At 49.5% G+C, this 21541-nt stretch overlaps 1 protein-coding gene across 1 annotated transcript; it reads left to right on the forward strand.

Annotated features, from left to right (window-relative positions):
• Positions 1-4861: 4861 nt before the first annotated feature.
• TGM4 (transglutaminase 4) lies at positions 4862-20897 on the forward strand. Its single transcript, XM_076331016.1, has 14 exons — positions 4862-5180; positions 10132-10311; positions 10455-10561; positions 10871-11000; positions 11650-11768; positions 13195-13302; positions 13860-14034; positions 14554-14692; positions 14954-15057; positions 15915-16166; positions 17523-17870; positions 19222-19391; positions 19894-20030; positions 20543-20897. The coding sequence occupies exons 1-14, from the start codon at positions 5165-5167 to the stop codon at positions 20682-20684; spliced, it is 2127 nt and encodes a 708-aa protein (XP_076187131.1). The 5' UTR covers positions 4862-5164; the 3' UTR covers positions 20685-20897.
• The last annotated feature ends 644 nt before the right edge of the window (positions 20898-21541 follow it).

Below are 21541 nucleotides of genomic sequence, written 5' to 3' on the forward strand. Positions count from 1 at the left end.
GAGAATCTGTCTGCTGGGAACATGGGATGCCCTTGGGGTGCAGCTGACAGGCCACTGTCACGGCCCATGGTTGGTGTACATGAGTGAGAAGTGATAAGATCAACACTCCTTTCAGAGTAACAGCTGCACAACATGTCAGGGTCATTATGTGGATGAGATGCATGTCACTACTAGGAAATTCTTAACGTCCAAGATACAAGCGTAATGAAATGGTGAGGGGAGGACCAACGTAGCACCTCGAGTAAGGTCCAGCTCAAAAGAGATGGACCAGACCCTTGGCTGTTCTCTGTCTGTGCGTTTTTTTCTTTTTAACCCCCCAAGACTTCTCATTACTTACCGTTCCTTAGGCTGTGATTCAGGAAGGACTCAACACGTACTAGATGGTACATGTGGGAGCAGTCCGGCTGTGGTCAGTGGAAGGCACCTTCTCACCGTGGTGACACTCAGGACCCAGACATGAGCTGTATGTATGTGTACCTTGGCGGATGCACCGCTCGCCCCTTGGCACCTCGGAGCAACTTTGCAGGGCAACTGGAAGGATTAGTTCACCTTTCCAGAGTGCTGAAAAGGAAACCTGTGGTGCTTTTGATCTGTGTTTTATTTTGAGTCTTACTCTGACTGGACATATTAAAAAAAAGACAAAACAGAAGCAATGTGAAGCCTTAGATGGTTATAAAAAATGTAGGTCGGTACATTACATTAACACCCAAGGGTGTTAAGAGAGCTGGCTGACATCGTTGCGAGGCCACTCTCCATAATCTTTGAGAAGTGGAGATCGGAGGACATTCCAGAAGACTGGAAGAAGGCTAATGTCACCCCCATTTACAAGACGGGCTTAAAGGAGGATCCAGGAAATTATAGGCCCATCAGTCTTACTTCAGTCCCTTGGAATGTTATGGAATGAATACTCCTGGGGGCTGTCACAAGTCAAATGAAGCACGTTACTGGGAAAAGCCAGCACAGATTCACCAAGGGCAAATCGTGCTTGACAGACCTGATCGCCTTCTACAACAAAGTAACCTGCTCGGTTGATGTGGGGCAAGTGGTGGACATTGTTTACCTGGATTTCTCCAAGGGTTTTGATACGGTTTCCCACAGCCTCCTCCTAGAGAAACTGATGCGTTACGGTCTAGACAAGTGGTCTGTGCGGTGGGTGGGGAACTGGCTGACAGGCCGCACCCAGAGGGTGGTGGGAAATAGCTCCTTTTCAAACTGGCAACCTGTCACAAGTGGGGTCCCCCAGGGATCAATATTGGGCCCAACGCTGTTTAATATCTTCATTATGTGATCTGGATGATGGGATCAAGTGTACCCTGATGAAGTTCGACGATGATACCAAACTGAGTGGGGAAGCAGACACTTCGGAAGGGAGAGCCACCCTGCAGGAAGACCTCAATAGGCTGGAAGAGTGGGCTAACAAGAACCTTATGAAGTTCAACAAGGACAAGTGTAAGGTCTTGCACCTGGGAAAACATAATCCAGGAGTGCAGCACAGGCTGGGATCTATCCGGCTGGGGAGCAGCTCTGTGGAAAAGGACCTGGGTGTCCTGGTGGACAACAAGCTCAATACGAGCAAACAGTGTGCTGCTGTGGCGAAGAAAGCCAACAGGATGCTGGGTTGCATCAACAAGGGCATCACCAGCAGAGATAAAGAAGTCATTATCCCACTCTACTCAGCGCTTGTCAGGTCACACCTGGAATACTGTGTTCAGTTTTGGTCCCCGCTACGTGCAAAAGATGTGGACAGCCTGGAGAGGGTCCAGAGAAGGGCCACAAAGATGATCAAAGGACTGGGAAGCCTGCCATAGGAGGAAAGGCTGAGAGAACTGGGTTTGTTCAGCCTTGAGAAAAGAAGGCTTAGGGAAGACCTTATCACTGTGTTCCAGTATTTAAAGGGTGGCTACAAAGAAGATGGAGACTCCCTTTTTACAAGGAGTCACATGGAAAAGACGAGGGGTAATGGGTACAAGTTACTCCTGGGGAGATTCCGATTGGGCACAAGAGGAAAGTTTTCCACAATGAGAACAATCAGCCATTGGAATAATCTCCCCAGGGAAGTGGTGGATTCCCCAACATTGGACACTTTTAAGATTCAGCTGGACAGGGTACTGGGCCAGCTTGTCTAGACCCTGCTTTTGCCAAGAAAGGTTGGACCAGATGATCCTTGAGGTCCCTTCCAACCTGGTATTCTATGAAAATCTATGAAATTACCATTATAAAAGGCAACTTCTCCATAACTAGACGTGGGGTCGCAAGTGAATAAAACTGTAAAGATAAAGACTAGGTTGCGCTTCATGTCCTTCCTACTTGGCATCGTCATCTGTGGTCATGCTCTGGAAGTTTGACTTGTTCTTGTCATTTTTGATACACAAAATAAAACCTGGGACAAAGGGCAAGCCTGTAAATAGGGGAGCAGCCACTGGGCAATTCTGATTTGATTTGTTAGTGTTTTATTACCTTCTTATGCCAGCTAATAAGGTGACTTACCTTGCAGGAGATAGATGCAGGTAAGGCTGATTGATAGCCTCTGATATCTGATTTTGCAAGCTGGGAAGTGAGTTGCTGAAGTTACTGGTAATAGGCTGGAGATTGCCTGTGAAAAAGACATCATCTCCTGCTTCTCCTAATTAGAAGAGTGTACTTTTACGAGACGGATTGAAGTGATTAACTGTTGTAACTATTTGGGAAAAAAAATTCAAAAGGGCTGGTATTTTTCATAGCTTCACCAAGGAGGAGGAAAAAAAGCCATGCTGCTGAACCACAGCCAGCCTCTCTGGCCAGCAAAGACAAAAGGAGATTTGCCTGTAGGAAGGACAGAGATCACCTGCTGACAACATGAAACAAGCTGAAACCACGTCTTTGAAAAACGTTCCTGCAATTTAAGTTGAAATCCCTTTTCTCAGACGTTGCTAACAACTGTCTCAGTGGGTATTAACAGTTAAATGGCCTTTCCTGTCAGGACAAACTTGTACGAGCCAGGGGAGGAAGCTCATGTCGGGGCGTTGTACCATATGCCAAGTTTAGTGCCCTTGAATTGAGATACTACCAGTGCATAGAAAAAGATAATGAGAGCAGGCTGCACAAAGTAAAAGGAGAACTGAAAGCTAGATTCTGTCTACTGGCATAAACCAAAAATTTCTGTAGACAGTGAAACGGTCAGCCACCTACGAAGATGAAGTGGGGTCATGGCAGGGCAGAACCCACACCCATCTATCTTCTACACTCTTTCCTTGAACTCTGAAGTTCAAAGTGAGGGTCAGAACATGCACGCTGTTGAAATCAGCCTTTTGCAAAACCCTATAGGACTGGAAATGTGACTGTCCCTGGTGAATACATGCCCTGCCTCCACCACTGACCCTATATAGAATTTTTTCAGGAGCAAAGCGTTACCAACATCAACCCGTTCCTGTTTGCAAAAATCTGTAGGTTTTGCTGTAGGACTACTGTGTCAACACAATTTAAGCTGCCTCCAACCAAGCATGGAATGATATATACATATATAACAGGTTGAGACTGGATTAGAAAGCTACTCTCAGTGCTTCAGATGAAATGGATTGCTCTGTTGCTGCAATTAAGTAGAAACCAGTAATATACATCGTAAATGTTCAGATTACATGTATTATTGGTTATGTTATTGTAGCGACATTCCATGTATACTTTACTTCATCCCATGCTGGTTCTAAACAAAAATGTCTCACCTTCCAGGAGGAAAGAAATGCAGAGTAAGAGCAATGCTGAAAGGTAAATTGGGGTTGTAGTGTTTTTTCAATAGTGAAATATGTACTTCCCAGCACATTGTCTGGTGCTGAATGGTGAGTGATGTTCCATCTACTAAAAATGGTGGTGGTTCAGATATTCATACAGATGTCCTGTGAGATTATCGATGTGTACTGAACCCTCGGTACCCTGGGATGCGCTAGTCATGCTCTCAAGTGAGGACACCCAATGTACACCTGCCAGCCAGCAGTGACATGCCCGAAGGGTGGGATCTGCTGACTCAGCACCTAGCTTGCACAGACATTTCAGCACCAAATGAAACAGTCCTCCTAAAGTAAACACCTAGCTACCTGAATTGATGGAGAAAAGTCAGTGCCTTTGAAGGCTTCCACAGGGAGATCATGTTTAGGGAGATCCTACATTTAGATGCACCAGCCTTGCAGACTGAATCCTACCTTGCTGGACCCTGGGCTGCTGCCATGAAGGGAGGCATCGGGGGGCTGAGGCTGCTCCCGCAGCTGAGCTGCCTCTTCACTTTTGGGTATTTGGGGACATGTTTGTATCTCTTTCTGGCCACAGTGCCCATGTCACTGTTGGCCTGTGCCACCAGCTCTACCCTCCATGGGGTAGACTCATCTCTCCATCTTTGGTCACCCCAAGGACCAGGGTGGCAGTGGGGCACATAGGGTCCAGCCACCTCCTGGCCAGAGAGGCCTTTGGTACAGCTGTCAGCAAAGAGCAGCCAGCGAATGGCTCCTGATCCACCACATTTCTTGTTCCTCCTGGACATGGCCTGTTTCTCCTCTTTCCCACCCAGTGCTCCCACTGGGCTATCTGCCTGACCCTGCGGGAAGGGGGCCAGCACCAGGATCCTTGGGCTTTCCAACCCACGTGTGTAAACACTGGATTTTAGCCCACAGCTTCAAGTGTTTCTGTCCCAAACATGATGATAAAAATCTCATTAACTTCAAAGAAAGTCACACTGGTCCTAATGGGGAACTCCGTTTTCCTAAGGATTAAATGTTTGTGGGCTGCCTTGTAAAGTTAGCCCTTGAGTTGCAGTCCCGGTAACCTGGATATTAGGGCATAGGTGCATTCTTGTTACTCATCTAGCCCATTTGTCAGTGTTTGTCAGTGAAGGGTCTGTCCACTTGTCATCTGATTGTGCAAATCCACCTTCCATGTGAGTCAAGATTTAAGTTTTGCTGTTTTTCATGGTCTGACTGTGTGCAGAGGGAGTTGTAGTCATTTATTTTTTTTCCACGGGAACTTCCTTTCCCTAAACACCACCCCTTGGCAGTGGACCTGCTGACACCTCAGAGTGAGACTGATAAAAAGGGCAGCCTGTCTTCCTTCTCCATGCTCAGAAGCAAGTGGCAGACGCTACTCAGGAGCTCAGAAGCTGCTGGCATCGCAGGCACCTCGGGTCGAAACACCGACAAGAACCATGAGCAATAACGCTGGTGAGTTTTTAACACTCGATATGATAGCCTATGTTAGATGTGCAGTTTGCAGGTCTCCTGCAGGGAGGATAGCAGCTCCAGCGGAGGTGGATGGTTTCTCACCCCTCTGACCACTGTGGGTGACACCTTAGGGAAAGATGTTTCGGTGCCACCGCTGCTCACAGGGGATAGGTTTGCTCTGGCTGCTCAAATTCTGGTTTTGACAGATCAGTAAACCAGCTGAAAAATGCAACCCATTTTTCATCAATCTGTAGACATCTGGCTCTATCGGTGATAACAGGAAAGAAACGCAGCTTTTCTGAACTTGTTCTGTGTCAAGGTGAAAGGAACTTCTTTCAGGCTACTTAATTGTGTAGATTATTGCTCTTTAGTGATCGCTGACACCATCTGACAGAAGTTTCAAAATAATTGAAAAGGGGATTTATTTGGACTTGAGCTCCATCCCATGGCCGTCCTACCTGCCCTATTGTCAGAAGATTCTGCACCTGCCTAGAAAGGAGCCTGAGTCAGTCCTTTAGCGGCTGCTGAACCACCGCTCCTGTGGCCAGCCCAACCCCAGGATGCCCCAAACCCCTGGGGTTTGGGGCATAGCTGAGCAGCTGTGCGTGTGGCCTGGGTGGTGCCTGCAGCGGAGCTGGGAGTAGGTCTCCACGGCCATCATGAGGGGAAGGGTGTCCTGACACCACTTCGAGCCCCTCTGTTTCACACCTCCGTACTCTGGATGTGGATGACCTGAAATTTTCTGGGAAGTCTCAGAGAGCAGCATCTTTGGGATGTGATCTCACGTCTCTGGGATGTGAGACAGTGTTTGCTGGAGGTTGGGCAAGGATGAGGAGTAAATGCAGGCGTCCAAATTTTGCTCTCTTGCAAAGCTACAGTTCTCATTCCACTTCCCTCCTGTCCTTCTCAGCAGCCCTTATTCCCACTGAAGCCAGGCATGCTATAAACACTCTGCTCCATATTAATATATTTTTTAAACCCCATCACCTCGTCCTCATGGAAAAAAGGCCCCAGATCCTTACCAGTGCAAAGCCCTCATGTCCCAACTTTTGTTCTGGGTGATTGCTGTGCTCTCGAAACTCTGAACGCCTTCCCAGGAAGGTAGCATGCGATGGGGCCAGCGGGTTAGTGTAGGAAGGAGCTCTAGAAGGGATAAATCACGGAACTAGGAGATAAAAATAAAAATACTGTCTTGAAATTTCTTCTAAAAAAAGGAAAATGTTAACTGGCAGGATTTGGGTTTGCTTCTGGCCTGCCCCAGGAGCAAGCGCAGATAGGAGCTGCCTCTTGCAGCTCGAGCCTCCATCCCATGAGCGGGCGCATTCTTGGCATTCCCAGCTCTGCTATATATCATTAATTCCTCTGTTGGCAAACTGCGGTGCCTGCAGGCAGCTGAGCACAGGGCGTGCGGGCGCCCGGCCCCATGCCCCGGGCAGGAGGCAGAGCGGGAAGCCAGAAGTGGCACACGGGGGCTGCCCAGGGAGGGCAGGCTGTGGCCAAGCCCCCTCGGACACGGCGATGGGCACACCCCCAGCTCACTCTACGGCATCTCTTGCTGCGGGACACCGCGCCAGCTGGATCACAGGGTATCATGGGTGTGTTTGCACAGAAGTGCAGCGCAATTGATGGGAAGTGCTCCCAAAGACAGGTCTTTGGCACCATGCTCTGCACTGTCAGGGCATATTCCAAGGCAGCTGTTCTCTGCGATTTTTCTCTGTGCATCCTCAACATTGGTGATGTCCAGAATCAGGGGATGGAAATGCAGTCCCTAAATTAGGAAATGCTGGAAGGATGGATTCCCCAGGGCCCTTTCCCACAGCCATCCTATGCATTCAGCTCCCCCATCCCTCCAAAGCCCTCTGCCATCGCCAGGGCAGAGGGCGATGGTAGCTTCTCAGCCCGGCACCAGGGTTTCCATAATGAACAAAGTCAAGCAGCTTTGGTGACTGCAGATTTGTTAATGCTGAGGAAGACTTACTTCCCCTTCGTCCTTTTCAAGAGGGTTAAGCAATTTCAGCTGATTTTTTTTGACATATACACACACATACCCCCCCCCGTTGCGCAAAACATCAGCCCGAGGTTGGCATCTGGAAGGCAGCAAACAAACAAAAGCACTCAAAAATGAAATCGGTTAATGAAAGATGATGGTCAATTTTAAGTCTATTTGCTGTACCACTGATAACTGTTACATAGTTAAGATAAATATGGTTTATATAGTTACTAAGAAGAAATACATGGAGGTAGTAATCTTGTGGGGATCCATGGGCGGTCGGTTCAGTTTACTGAAGGCTGCAGTCGCTGCCCAGCACAAGGTCACAGTGGGAAACATGCCACCGATTTCAGCCTGCCCTGGATCCGGCCCTGCCTGTGGCATCTCTCATGCCACAGCAGCTACCAGCAGTTTTCAGCCTCTTCAATGTTAGGGATGGCTCTTGTCAATAATCCAGTTAGCATAGTTGCCCGGTACCATACAAATCTGTCAAAACATTTTGTGAACTAATCCCTTCAACCATTATGCCTTTGACTTGCTAAGTTCAAAGTTACCATAAGTGGTTTTAAATTTCCTGAGTCTCCAATATCTTCATCTGAATCACTCATGAGCCAAGTGCTTCAGATAGATACTGTTATTCCCTACTGTTTACACAGAATTTATCCTTTAAGGGTATTTAATGGGCACGTACAAGACAGGTTAGACACTTCCAAAGAAATATAGCTGGGCCATGTTCTGGCATGCTCCGGCTTTCCCTGTCACACCTGGGCAGCCTGCCAAAGCCTGACACAGTGACCCCCAAATCTTCAGCTCTTTACTGAAAGCTGAGGGCTTTCTCTTTGCTCAAGCTTTGCTCAAAGGCTTCACTCTTCGCTCAAATGTAGCACCGAGTTATGCCTCTCGGAGCCCCGCTCCTATGCCACAGCCCAAGCCCTTTTCCCAGCCGTGCTCCCATCCGGAGTTGCAGGAGGGGAGAGGAGCCCCTGAGACAGTGATTTTAAATGCTGTGTCCTACAAAATCAACTACTGTGTTGGGAATGAATGGGAGAGGGGCACCTGGCAGGGACTCTTGCTGGAGTCTAAAGCTGTGCTGAAGTCAAATGGCAAAAGCACCAGTTGGCATGAAGGGGGGCAGAGCGCTGCCCCCCACGTTTAGCATCCCCCCAGATGGGCAGCATCTCTGCAGCAGAGCTGGCTCCTGGCCCCAGACCTTCCTTTGCTACTTGGGATGTAGGAGAAACCAAGTCCTTGGGAAAAAAAAAACAACTTGCAAAGATTCACATATGCAGACTTCCATAAGAGGTTGATTAATGGCACTTGTGACATTATTTGGGACTAATTTTTGAGGGGAAAATACAAAGAATCAGCTTCAGAGTCCTGAAGAGTCCCATTTCCCAGGCTCATGGCATCCCAGAGACACTGGGGATCTCAGCAATTGAGGGGAGCTGAATTTCAGCACATTCGGTTCACATTCCAGCTTGACTGTGTATACTATGTTTTGCAAGGAGCAATTAAAGCTACTGTTAACTATTATTTGATAACATGAAGGATGTGTTCATGCTAATATAAGGCTAGTCTTTGACCAGAGAGAAATATCCTGAGATAAAATCCCAACAGTGAGGTTTAAGCTGCCCTGTGCTAGCTGGGGACCTCCTGGGAGCATCACCTCTGAATGTGCCTTGGCAAGCAGCGCTTTCTTCACCTGTCCGTATTACTACTACTGCTACTACTACTACTACTACTACTGCTACTGCTACTATTACTACTACTACTGTTGTTTAATACCTGCAGTAACAAAGAAACATTTGTAATACTCAAGGAGCTGATGCACAATGCGCTCACCAAGGCACAGGCATGCAGCAAACAGGAGTTGCTGTCACACAGCCTTGGCTTTGACAAGGTGCCACCAGCAAAGCAGCTGGGCAGATGGGGGCAAGGAGGAGAGGGCTCAGAGACATGGCAGTACCATGGGTGCTGCCCATGGGGATGCTGCAGAGGTCAAGACCTTTGGTGGGCTCCTGTGCGAGATGTTCAGGGGAGCAGAGCTGCCCCGCAGCAGCTGTGGGGACAGGATGCGGATGTGCTGTCCCCACTCCACTTTCGAGGGGGAAGCAAGACTTCTGCAGAAGCAAGACTTCCAGTATTGAAACAAAACTTGCAGTCATGCCATCTTCCTGGCCCGTGGCAGGCTGCGGAGCTGGCTCGTGGCTGCTGGCCCCCCAGCCAGCTGGCAGCGTGCAAGGGCAGGCAGTGGGCCAGCAGACATGGATTTCCAAACCAGTGAGATCCCATTCGCAGCCTTTTGGCTGCTGAGGAAGCATCCCCAAGGGCACGCAGTGGGCAGCTGCCTACGTGCAGAGATGCTGGGATGCCGGCTGGATGCCTGGCTGCCGGCAAGGGCAGAAATCCTCACACTATGTCTCCTACTGCTGCTACCTCCCTCAAGCTGCTCATTCCCCACTCACCCAGGGCCACCTCAGAGGTCAACATCCCTCAGACTCCCTGGGTGGCAAGGGAGGGAGGCAGAGGCATGCTGCAGCAACCTGGGGCCGAATAGTCGGAGGGCGAGGCAGGCACTCGTCCCTGCTCCGGGTGGATTGCTGCAGCACGCTCACCATCACCAGCCTCTGTAACCCACCCCAGCAATATGACTCTCTATATACCTCTATATACATATACTAAGTATTTATAGTATTATATTAATAATATATATTTTGATATGATATGATATGATATGATATGATATGATACTATACTATATTTTTTTAATATATATATAAACTGTTGTACCATCCATTAGCTTTGGCCATCCTTGGTGTGATGTGCTAGACCACTGGACACTTAGATGTTTTAATGACCCACAGGGCTCCATAAAGAAGAAGAAAACTGTCTTTACCGAGCAATTTGCCATCAACCCCCTTTTCTTTTTTTCTTTCTCCCTCTCTGCTAACGGCTTTCCAGGGACCGATCTGGAGGTCACTGGGATTGACTTTCTCAAGAGCCAGAACTCCCTCCTGCACCACACGGATGCATACCACATGGACAGCCTGGTGGTGCGGCGTGGGCAGGCCTTTCAGCTCCAGCTCAGCTTCAGCAGGGAGTTGAAGGCTGCTGACAAGCTGGCGCTGCATTTCGGCATCGGTAAGCGGGTCCCCCCTCTGCAACTGTTGGGCAAAGCGGGAGAGCCCTGGCAGCCTCTGGCTGCCCGTTCCTGCTGCCCAGCACTGTGCCGTCATTGTAGACATGTGCAACCCTCCCACATCTCATGTTGGGTTTGTTTCCAGGCGAAAAGCCAATGAAAATCAGGTGGACCCTGGTATCGCTGAACCCAAGGCGGGAGGAGGACCTCAGCGAGTGGCAAATCTCCATCATCAAGAACAGCGGCAAAGAGGTAGAACCTGCAGGCCGTGCTCCCACACGGGACAATGGTGGAGGGCAGCAACACTGAGCCCGTTGGTAGCGACAGAGCAAATCCTAATACCCCCGTCCTGCTTTCCCTTAGCCCTGTAATTTTAGGTGGGCAGCAGCCTTGCCCTGTTTAATTCATTGCTGCCCCACTGCGCACGCAGGATGCGCCCCATCCCTCTTCCCCCACACACATTCCCATGGCCACCACCTTCGGTGCTCATGCTGTACTTGTGCCGTGCCTCTGGCCATGGTGGAGGGTCCGTCATGCCGTCTCTCCTTGTTGCCTCCCCAGTGCCTGCTGTCTGTCATCAGCTCGCCCAGGGCCGCGGTGGGAAGATACACCCTGGACGTGAAGACCGAGACTAACATTTACAAGACCCAAAACAATGCTCTCTACCTTTTGTTCAATCCTTGGTGCGAAGGTGAGTGGTCCTGCAACCGGGGTCGATAATTACTGGTCCCAGGGATTGTCCCTGGGGGAGCTTTTCCTCACATTTTTCCTCCTCTCTTTCCCACATACATTGCTTTTTCTCCCTAAAGCACCACAAGCAGCATTCTCACAGAGCCAGCGGGAAGCTGGGCAATAGCAATGAGCCAGCTCCTCGCTGGGGAGGCCCCAGTGCCAGGTTAAGGGGCATCTCTCCGTCACCTCTGCACCTCTGTGTCACCCCTCACTGTTTCCCTGCGCCACTGCAAAGGTGAACTGAGATGACTGGGTTGGCTTAAAATCGAGATAAAAAAAAATAACCAGACAAAAAAATGTGTGTTGTTGGTTGGCATCAGTCCCCCAGTTCTCTCTGCTGTCTACCTAGTCCACTAAATTGTTTGTTCAGAAAGAAGCGTTTCACTAAAATAAAACAGTGGTCATATAGCAACAGACCTGTAGGAGTAAAATAAAGCTTAGTCTTACAGGAAATTCTTCCACGATAGGAAAAAAAATGCGAGTGCTGCATGGTCATCATTCAGTGTGAATGTTACAGACCACCAGGTTCCCCCAGTTTAGCTTTCCAAGGAAAACTTTGTATAGCGTGTGTGCAAACCACCTAACATCTGAGGGGTTTTTTGTTCCAGCTGATGATGTCTTCCTGGCCGATGAGGCGCAGAGAAAGGAGTACGTGCTCAACGATACAGGCTACATCTATGTCGGGTCTGCATACAACATATATGGTAGACCCTGGAATTTCGGGCAGGTAAAACACAGCTGTCTTGTCAGCGTTATTACCCTTACCCACTCTTTCTCCCTTAGGCATTCGTTTCAATGAATCAGACCTAAAAATAGTTTAAGCCCATGAGTAGCTCAAAGTGCTTGAATAATCCTGCCAGCTTCCCTGAGAAGGCTGACCTGCTTAGAGTAATCTGCATACTTAAGTGTTTTCCCCAGCCACAGCTTTAGAACGGGGTTTAATGGCATGTTTATAATCAGATCACAAGACCCCTGGCAAACGACGTGGAAATTGGGGGTGGAGCATTTCTGGTTGAAAAGATTCCCGTAAGGAGTCCTCCCTGCTCTCATGCAATATAGCAGCCATGGGCAACCAGCTCGTGAGCCGCAGAGAGGGCTGACAGGGGAAAAAACCATCTGATTATTTACCTATTGCATCATGATCGGGGAAAAATAGGGGAAAAGCACTGGCAGAGGTTGTCATCGTTCAAGTGTTGCCTTCACCGACTGCGAGGTGAACTGTTGGGTGCAGGACACAATCAGCCCGCCCCCTCAGGAAGGGTGCTCCTCCACGCTGCCTCTGAGATAACTCCAGTGGAGTGGAACGACAGACTTGCTTGGGCTAGAGATAAGAAGTGGATGCCAGAGCAGGTTTATTTGCACCCTGTAGAAAGCACACAGGCACCCAGAGCATCCTGCACCCTATCCAGACAGACCTCCCCACCAAAATATGTTGGAAACTGTTTTTTTTTCTTTTTTTTTGTTTTCTTTTTTGTTTTTAGTTTGTTTTATAAGTCTGCAATTTCAAGCTGCAAGATACAGATAGCCCAGCAAAAGTGCTCTTGCTGATGCCTTTTCCATAGGGCCAAAGGGCATTGTCCATAGGGCTGTTCCTATCCTAATATTTATTCTGCCATTAAGCAATGAGAATTGATATTCTGCCAAGCTTTGTTGGATCGGATGTTTGACATCTCTGTGAATTGGACCTCGGGGAGCTTTTTCAGCAATTGCTAATTAGGAATCTTTTGCTGTAATAATATGCATTTATGTAACTTTTTTTTTTCCCTAGGGTTCATTTTGTACCTATGTTAATAAACTGAGTATCCGTAGCACTCTCAAATTTTCATTACTCTTGTGAGTAATTTGCAGGGCTGCAGGCTGACGTAGGTGACTTAGGACTACTCACAGGAGTAAGATTGTTGGATCAGGCTCCAACTGTGTTTGCAAGACACGAGACAGACTTTTGTCTTCCAAGTTGGGTTTTTGTTTAAGCCCTTCTTTGGAAAGAACAGCTTTGGGAAGCCCTGTAGGCTCGACAATTCATCATGAGGAAGTTTAGAAGTTAGGACTAGTCAGACAGTTTCCTCGAAGTACTTAGACAGACTTCGTAGTGATTGAGCAAATTCTGTTTTAGAGTGGTGTATAAAAATGTCTCCACTTTCTCTCCAAAACAGTTTGAGGAATTTGTCTTGGACGCCTGCATGTATCTGCTGGACAAAAGTAAACTCAAGCTGAGCAATAGAGCGGATCCTGTGTTTGTGTCCAGAGCCATGTCTGCTTTGGTACGCCTCTCTCGGAGAAGTGCTTTGCCCCTCCAGCTTTCCCTCCTCCTTCTTACTTGTTCTTCTTTCCCCGGGGTCTTGAACACCAATTCGGGATGCATCTGAAACGGGTTCCTTTGGGAAACCGCAAAAAATGCCAGAGGCATTTTGGGTGGAGGCAAGAGGCGAGAGAAACACAGCATCTCCCCGTCTCCAAAGCTTGCAGCTGCCCTGGTGGTTGTCCTTTCTCAGCAGCTGCATTGGCAGGGCCAACACAAGGGTTGTGTTTCGGGGGGCAGCTGCTCTCTGTGGTGGGACACTTCCTGGAGCCCTGGGGTTTAAGATACAAGATGCAGAGTGCATTTCAGCTGCACCGAGCAGCAGTGCCACCTACTTCTAGATATCCAGGTGGAGGGTTTCCAACCAGGGAAGCCCCCAGCCAGCACCGGCAGCCTCACTGGGTGGCACAGGGCTGTGGAGCACCTGGGGAGCCACAGGGTGGGCAGAGACCCTGGGGTTTAAGCCTCATTCAGCCTCATCCCTGTATTTTTCTCCTTTGCATGTGTGTGTGGCCACAGGTTAATGCCAATGATGACCGCGGTGTCCTGCTGGGGAACTGGTCAGGGAATTACAGCAACGGGACCTGCCCTACGGATTGGATTGGGAGCGTCTCAATTTTGCAGAAGTATTACAAAACGAAGAGGCCGGTCTGTTATGGTCAATGTTGGGTCTTCTCAGGAGTCCTCACTACGGGTAAACAGTGAACTGTCTCCCTTCTCTGATATTCTAATTACTGTGCGAGTAAGCCAAATTACTGTGCCTCTGAGCACCGGAGGTGGCAGGGTCTGTCATGTAAGGAGAGGCTGAGGGAGCCGGGACTGCTCAGCTGGGAGAAGAGAAGGCTCAGGGAGTTTTATCCATGTGTATAAATGCCCGACGGGAGGGAGTGGGGCAAACAGAGCCAGGCTCTTCTCAGTGGTGCCCAGTGACAGGACCAGAGGTGGTGGGCACAAACTGAAACACGGGAGGTTCTGTCTGAACATGGGAAAAAAGCTTTTTTCATTGTGAGGGTGACCGAGCACTGGCACAGGTTGCCCAGAGAGGTTGTGGAGTCTCCATCCTTGGAGATAATCAAAAGCTGTCTGGACACAGTCTTGGGCATCTGCTCTAGAGGACCCTGGGTGGGCAGAGGGGTCGGACGAAACCATCCCCAGGGACACCCACCAACCTGCGTGATTTTGTGACCCTGTGTTTTGTCTGTCTGTGCTGTAGTCATGCGCTGCTTGGGGATCCCATCCCGCAGTGTGACTAACTTCAGCTCGGCACACGATACGGAGGAGAACCTGAGAGTTGACATTTACCTGAATGAATTCGGAGGAAAACTGAACTCGATGTCCCTCGACTCCATCTGGTACTGCCAAGGGGAGGGCTAACGCTTCCTACCCCCCACGCCACCCCGCAGCATCGCGTTTCCCAGTGCCAACATCCTTTCCTTTGAGAATTTCCCTACTGCTTCGGGTTTGCTGCCTGGGAAAGAGAGAAGCCTGGGGTTTCACAGGGTTACATGCAAACCCCCATTAAACCTGCCCTTACTTAAGGATTAAGAGAGGAGATCATGACTTTTCTGGCTGTAACAGCTCACTCCTTTTCTTTCCAACCCAAATGCACGCAGGAACTTCCACGTGTGGAACGATGTCTGGATGAAGCGGATGGACCTGCCAGCAGGGTTTGATGGCTGGCAGGCAATCGATTCAACCCCTCAGGAGCAAAGTCAAGGTAGGATTTGCCTCGAAAGGCTCTTCTGCAACTCCCAAGGGAGGCAGGGACATTTTGTATGAAAACCATGGTCCCCAGTCAGCAAAGCACGTACTCCCCATGCATATCTTCACACACTTGGGCAGTGACATCCTAAAGCCAGAGGTCCCACTCCTGCTGTCTCAGCCTGGGACGGGAGGAACGGCATTTCTCGGCAGGTGGAAAACCAACCTTGTAGGACGCTGTGGGGACATGAATGTCATTTCAGAGGTTAGAGCGCACAGCTGGAAATCAGAGCTAATTTCTCTTTCCACCATCCTCTGATTTCTTTGGTGAAGTTGAGGATTCAAAGCAGTTTGTAGTAAGAGGTGCCACAGCTGTCCCCAGTAAAGATGCTTTCCGTAGAGCTTTTCTGAGGAAGTCATGAGTCCATTCATTGGTAAATGAGAGTAGTGACTGCCAAAATCGATGACTACCCTCCCTGCACAGATGCAGGGAATTTAGAGGCAGGAAAGAAAACATTCATCCTCAAGGCTGTTCAGAAAGTGGGCTACTGCCAGGAGATCAAACACAGGTGGCTAGACTCGGTTGACTCCATCTCCATGACACCAAGCCATGACTTTCAAGCCTTAAAATTATTTAAGTGAGGGGAAACACCTAAAAGCTCTTACCAGACCTTGGTCATCTATAAAAAAGCCAAAACAGCTATGGGATAGATGGGGGCTTTTGGAGTTCATCACTGAGTTGGAGGAATATTTACTACCAAGAGTCAACTACCATGGCCACAGATTCCTGCTTGGATGGGTCTGAGGGAGGAACAAAAATTAGAGGCTCTGCTCATATTTGGAAAAGCAAATGGTGCTGAATGCGCTTTCTAGGTATTTTCCAGTGTGGTCCATGCCCGCTGAAGGCTATCCGAGATGGAGATGTGTATTTGCCCTTCGACAGCAAGTTTCTGTATGCGGAAGTGAATGCTGACAAAGTCTACTGGGTCGTCAAGAAGGTGAACGGCAAGGATAAGTACACCAGAATTAGCACGGAGACCGAAGGCGTTGGCATAAACATAAGCACAAAAGCCGTGGGGCAGAACAAGCGGGAAGACATCACTGCGCAGTACAAGTACCCTGAAGGTGACTGCCCCCATCCTCTAAAGCAATGCCAAAGAGGAGACCCCTGGCCTAGTAGGTCACCCCACAATGTGTGTTTTCTCCAGGAGAAAACCGCAGGGATAGCTGCAGTGGCAAACCCTGTGTAAGGCTTGGAGACCTGGGGGATGCAGCGCTGCTCCTGGGCATCTTCATGCCTGCAGTGACATCTATAGGCTGCTCTTTAGGGATGGGTGCAAGCAAGTTTAAAGCAATGGCTTTAAACAAAAGGGGGGTAGATTTAGACTAGATATAAGGAAGAAATTTTTTACACTGAGGGTGCTGAAACACTGACACAGGTTGCCCAGAGAGGTGGTGGATGCCCCATCCCTGGAAACCTTCAAGGTCAGGTTGGACGGGGCTCTGAGCAACCTGATCTAATTGAAGATGTCCCTGCCCATGGCAGGGGGGTTGGACTAGATGACCTTTAGAGGTCCCTTTCAACCCAAACTATGCTATGATTCTATGATTCTATGAAGTTTGCAGGCCGTGAAAGAAATGGGCTGAGTGACCAACCTAGTGGTCAGACTCACCGTTGTTTCATTTTTTCATTCTTCTTCTTTTTGTCTTTCCATTCCCCAGACCATATTGGAAACAAAAAACCCCCACATTCCCTCCCCACAGTTCTCAGATCCAGCCATGTTGTGCTAGACTGTTAAACCCTTCCCAGTGAGGAGTGGGAAAATCTTAAGCTGAAAAATTTAAAAGCATCCATCCTCTAAAAGTGTCTCCTTCAGGATATTCTTCCAGTCCAAAATGCTACAGTTAGAATCATAGAATCATTTAGGTTGGAAAAGACACTTAAGATCATCAACCGTCAACCTAATACTGCCAAGTCCACCACTACACCATGTCCCTAAGCACCACACCTACAGGTCTTTTCAATACCTCCAGGGATGGTGACTCAACCACTTCCCTGGGCAGCCCGTTCCAATGCTTGAGAACCCTTTCGGTGAAGAAATTTCTCCCAATCTCCAATCTAAACCTCCCCTGGCACAACTTGAGGCCGTTTCCTCTTGTCTTATCGCTTGTCACCTGGGAGAAGAGACCGACACCCACCTCACTACAACCTCCTTTCAGGTAGTTGTAGAGAGCGATAAGGTCTCCCCTCAGCCTCCTTTTCTCCAGGCTAAACAACCCCAGTTCCCTCAGCTGCTCCTCATAAGACTTGTTCTCAGTTAGGTCCGGTGGTAGTGTAAACCAAGAGGGTCTCCTGAGCAGAGGCTGGAGGTGCCCTGACATCCTCTCTGCTCAGCAGCAGAAGCATAAATAAAGGCAAGGTGGCTCTGGGTGAGGAGACTGAGATACAGCTATCATCACCCATCTTTTTTCTTCATCCAGGCTCCAGAGAGGAAAGGGAGGCCATGGAGAAAGCTTCTTCCTTCATACGCCGTTCAGGAGTGGTACCTCGTGCACGCTTTGCTTCAACTGTGCCCATGGGTCCCATGGCCCCCGAGCCTAGGGTCCTGCACGAGGCAGTCTCCAAGACTGGGCTCCAGCTTGAGATAACCAATAAAGAAGCTTTGTATCCTGGCAATCCCCTTGAACTGGCCATCACAGTGAAGACCTCTACTCCTGGGAGCTGGACCATCAATCTTGCTGGCTCCTGCCAGCTGCAGTCCTATACTGGGAAAGTTGAGGCCAGCCTCGGATATGTCAAGGAGACCATCAAGCTTGAAGGCAAATCTGGTAGGCACAGAAAGCTTGCTGTGTTCTATGGGCTATTTACTGTGACAGTCTGGGGTTTCACTCAAGCTGGTTCATAATAGCTCCGCTATAGGTCAGTGCATGGCTCTATGCAGCACGAAGAGCAGAAATTGCCTGCCTGCTACCTACCTCTCTTGTTACTGCATTTGGGAGCCTCAGTTGTAGACTGGGATCCCACCGTGTAGCGGGGACCAAAACATGAAGGCCCTGTCCCTGCTGCAGCTTCAACGAGATGGTTAGAAATACATCAGTGTGGGCAGACAGACGTTTTCACGGTGTGAGCGAGGTGTGCTGGAGCATCTCCCTCCTGTCCTCACTGTGTAAGCATCACAGATGCCACTGCAGGCTTCGGGTGCATCCATATGTGTCAGATCCCTCACAGGATTTAGATGGCTGGAAATTTCAGCCATTTTTTGTTCTTGTGCTTGCCACTCTAATGTTGATCAGCTGGTGGCAACGCTGGTGAGTGTTATTTTCTGAATTCTTCGCCCAAGCAAATTTCAACCTCATGGCTGCCTGCCTGTCTGATCCCAAGAGCTGTTTGCTGTTCATTACGTACCTTTGAGCCCCCTGGGTTGCATTTCTGATCCCCAGCAATGTGACTGAAATGTGCTAAACAAGACACTAACGAGTGATGAATAATTAACAGCACTTGCTCATTCCAAGCACGAGTCACTCTTAAAAAAAAAAAAATCTTTGCTGCTGGTGATTGCTGAGTGTTTTCACGCGTATAGTGTGGCTGTCAAAATGCAGCAGGGTAGGACACAAAGGTAGCTACATACATTTAGAGATAAGGACAGGCATTTTTTTTTTGATTCCCAGAAGCCAGGAAGCCCTGGAGCTAAAGCAATGTTCAGGCTCTGGCACTGCTGACTCCGGGGCTTTTCCAAGCCACTGGAAGTTTGTCCAGGCAATTAAAGATAAAATCTGAAGTGAAAGGAAAGCCGCTAATTTTATAGCAAGCAGTGCCTCAGAGAAACCCCAGGGGACATGGGCTTAAATGTACCCAACCTCATGCTCCTCTGCCTTCTCCTGAGTGCTGGGGCAGCTGGGGCCAAGGGCTGCCGAGACGCTGGATGTGAGCCCGAGCCAGTGCTCGGCTTGGCGGGGAGATGGCGTGGGCTCAGCCACCCTTCCCATGGGCTGCTTGTGCCAGGTACCACTTGCCTAGTCATGGCTTCCCCCTGAAGGGCCCCTGGGTCAAGCCAAAAGCAGGATGGTCTCAGCAAATACACCTCATCCCACACCCTGGGGCACCAGCCACCAGAGCCAGCTTTGCCACCCAGTTCCTGGGCGTGTGTTGAAGCACCAAGTTGTGTTTTCTCTCCTGCAGAGATGCAAGTCCCTCTGAAAATTGCAGCCGATGAGTACATGAAGACGCTGGCCTCGGTGGAAGATGAAGTGTTCATCCTCATCACCGCCATTGCCGAGGTCCAGGGGACAGATGAAAAACTCACCAAGGAGACAACGATGAGCTTTGAGTACCCCCCCATCACCGTCCAGGTGAGGCAGCTGCCAGCCCTGCTCCTCGGGGACGAGGGTTAAAGCCCTGCTCACTGTAACACCAAGGTGGTTTTAGCATTCCCAGGGGGATCTCCCAAACAGCTGCCTCCTGGGATGTTCAGTCCTCGGCATTTTATTTGGCTATCCAGCCTTTATTTGAAGGTTGAAAGCAGCCATGAAATGAAGATTTTATTGCACCATCTAAAATGGGCAGGCAGGGGCTGCTGGAGGGAAGGGGATGGAAGAGGACAGCTTGTATGGAGCCCATCTCTGACCCCACAGCTCTACCTCCTGAAGTTAAAACATGAGAAACCAGAGAGGAGAACTGGGAAAACAGCTGGCGGAGCAGAGCACACGGTGCCATGGGAGGGTGGAAAGGATATGAGAGGGTTGTCCCCCACCGTGCCAGTGGTGAGGAGCAAACGTGCAGCACCTCCGGCATCTTTATTACCCCTCTGATCCCCAGTATTTGGGTTTGTTTCTCTCTTTTCTCCTCTGCCAGATGCCAGAAATGGCCAAACTGAACAAGGAGTTCTCCTGTGCCTTCATCTTCAAGAACAAGCTGAACGTGCCCCTGGACAACTGCAAGCTGCTTGTGGAGGGCTTGGGCGTATTTAAGAAGTCAGTGTTTGATGAGGGGTAAGGAGATGAGCCCAGTATGAAATGAGCGTGGCAGGACTCTGCTTTGTTTCTTCTTTTTGTTATTTCCCTTGAAGAAGTGGTTAGGGGATTTGGAGTAACGGGGCCCTTTGCAAGCTGTGTTTGAAACCGCACCATGTTTGGGCACAGTCCATGCAGCAGAAAGACACACACAGAGGTTGGCATGCTCAGGGCATTCGGGCATGACAGGGGCTCTCCCCACACTCCTGCTGTGATGCCGGGTGCTGCCCGGCCAGTGTGAACACAGCTGCTTCCTTCAGAGCCGAATTTAGTGTTTCAGCAGTATGGGGAAGTCTGGGGAAGGTCCCCAGGATCGCCGGGACCACCAGCACCACCGTGCTGAGCCCCGCTTGCTGCATGTTGGTCACAGGGGAAGGAAAACACCCACCCTAAAAACATGCAGCAGCTATTTCTTTAAGCAAAACAATTCAAAAGCGGCAAATGAGAACCATAACTCATGCTGGGACTATTTGTTTTTCCTTTCTCCTTAGGCATGTAAAGCCTGGTAGGATCATTAAGTCTGAAATAATATGCACTCCGACGAGACTAGGAGAGAAGAAAATAATAGCCAAGCTGATCTCAACCCAGATCAAAGGGATCTCAGCGGAGGCGGCCGTCACCATCACCGAGTAGGATCGGTGCCTCAGCAGGGTGTAAACGGTGGCCTCGCTAAATGCGTAGCACCGCTGTGTGTCTCGGGCACTGCTTGCCTCCTTGATTGCTGCATAGTAATCTTGAACTAAAGAGCAAAAATCCCATTAAGCTAAGGAAATGAAACTGACTTAAAGGGCAGAGATGTGTTGATTGCAATTAATTGTGATTCAATAAAAGCTATAATCAACTGCATGATTGGGTTGTATGGTATTGCCAGGTTGGGATGGCTCTGGGCCCTTGGGGGGGATGTTCCCACCTCAGGCCAGGGATTGGAGCTCATGAACGTGCTGGCTTTGGCCAGAAGTGGGTGTGAGCCCAGGGGGTGCTTTGCAGCTGTGTGGCTGCCCGGGCTGGCACGGCTGTGGTCCTACATGGGAGGCCACCCAGGGACCTCACTGCACCACAGGCTGCTACGCAGCTCAAGAAACGTTTTAAACAAACCCCTCCCAGGCAATTCCCTCTCCTTCCCAGCTAGCCAGCTGGGGAATGTACTGGCCTACAGCTTTTTTTGTCTTTTTGTTATCTAAAGAGCAAACCTGGCACAATCTCCCCAAACACCATTTTCCATACATCTTCCTTTCCTCCCACCCAATTTCTTTTGGGGGTTTTCAGGAATTTTTGAAAGAAGTACCATCTCCAGCACCATTACCAGTGCTTCCCTGGAAATGTATATAACCTCTATCCTTCCCCTTCCACCCTGAATGCTGCTGGATTACACATTGGACCTTGATGGTGATGTACATCTGGAGCTCTTCTAGCCATAGTCGCATAAAAGGAGACAACAGCTGTGCACAGCTGGAGCCTACCCAGCCCTGCTGCTGAGCTGCACACCCCAG

Source organism: Aptenodytes patagonicus, chromosome 2 (genome assembly GCF_965638725.1).
Source record: "Aptenodytes patagonicus chromosome 2, bAptPat1.pri.cur, whole genome shotgun sequence".
Taxonomy (NCBI): domain Eukaryota; kingdom Metazoa; phylum Chordata; class Aves; order Sphenisciformes; family Spheniscidae; genus Aptenodytes; species Aptenodytes patagonicus.

What these genes read in the sequence shown, in the direction of transcription:
- TGM4 (XM_076331016.1), top strand. An exon ending in GACCCTGGAATTTCGGGCAG is followed by an intron (nt 11,769 to 13,194) that starts GTAAAACACAGC and finishes TCTCCAAAACAG; the next exon opens with TTTGAGGAATTTGTCTTGGA. An exon ending in AAGTCAGTGTTTGATGAGGG is followed by an intron (nt 20,031 to 20,542) that starts GTAAGGAGATGA and finishes CTTTCTCCTTAG; the next exon opens with GCATGTAAAGCCTGGTAGGA.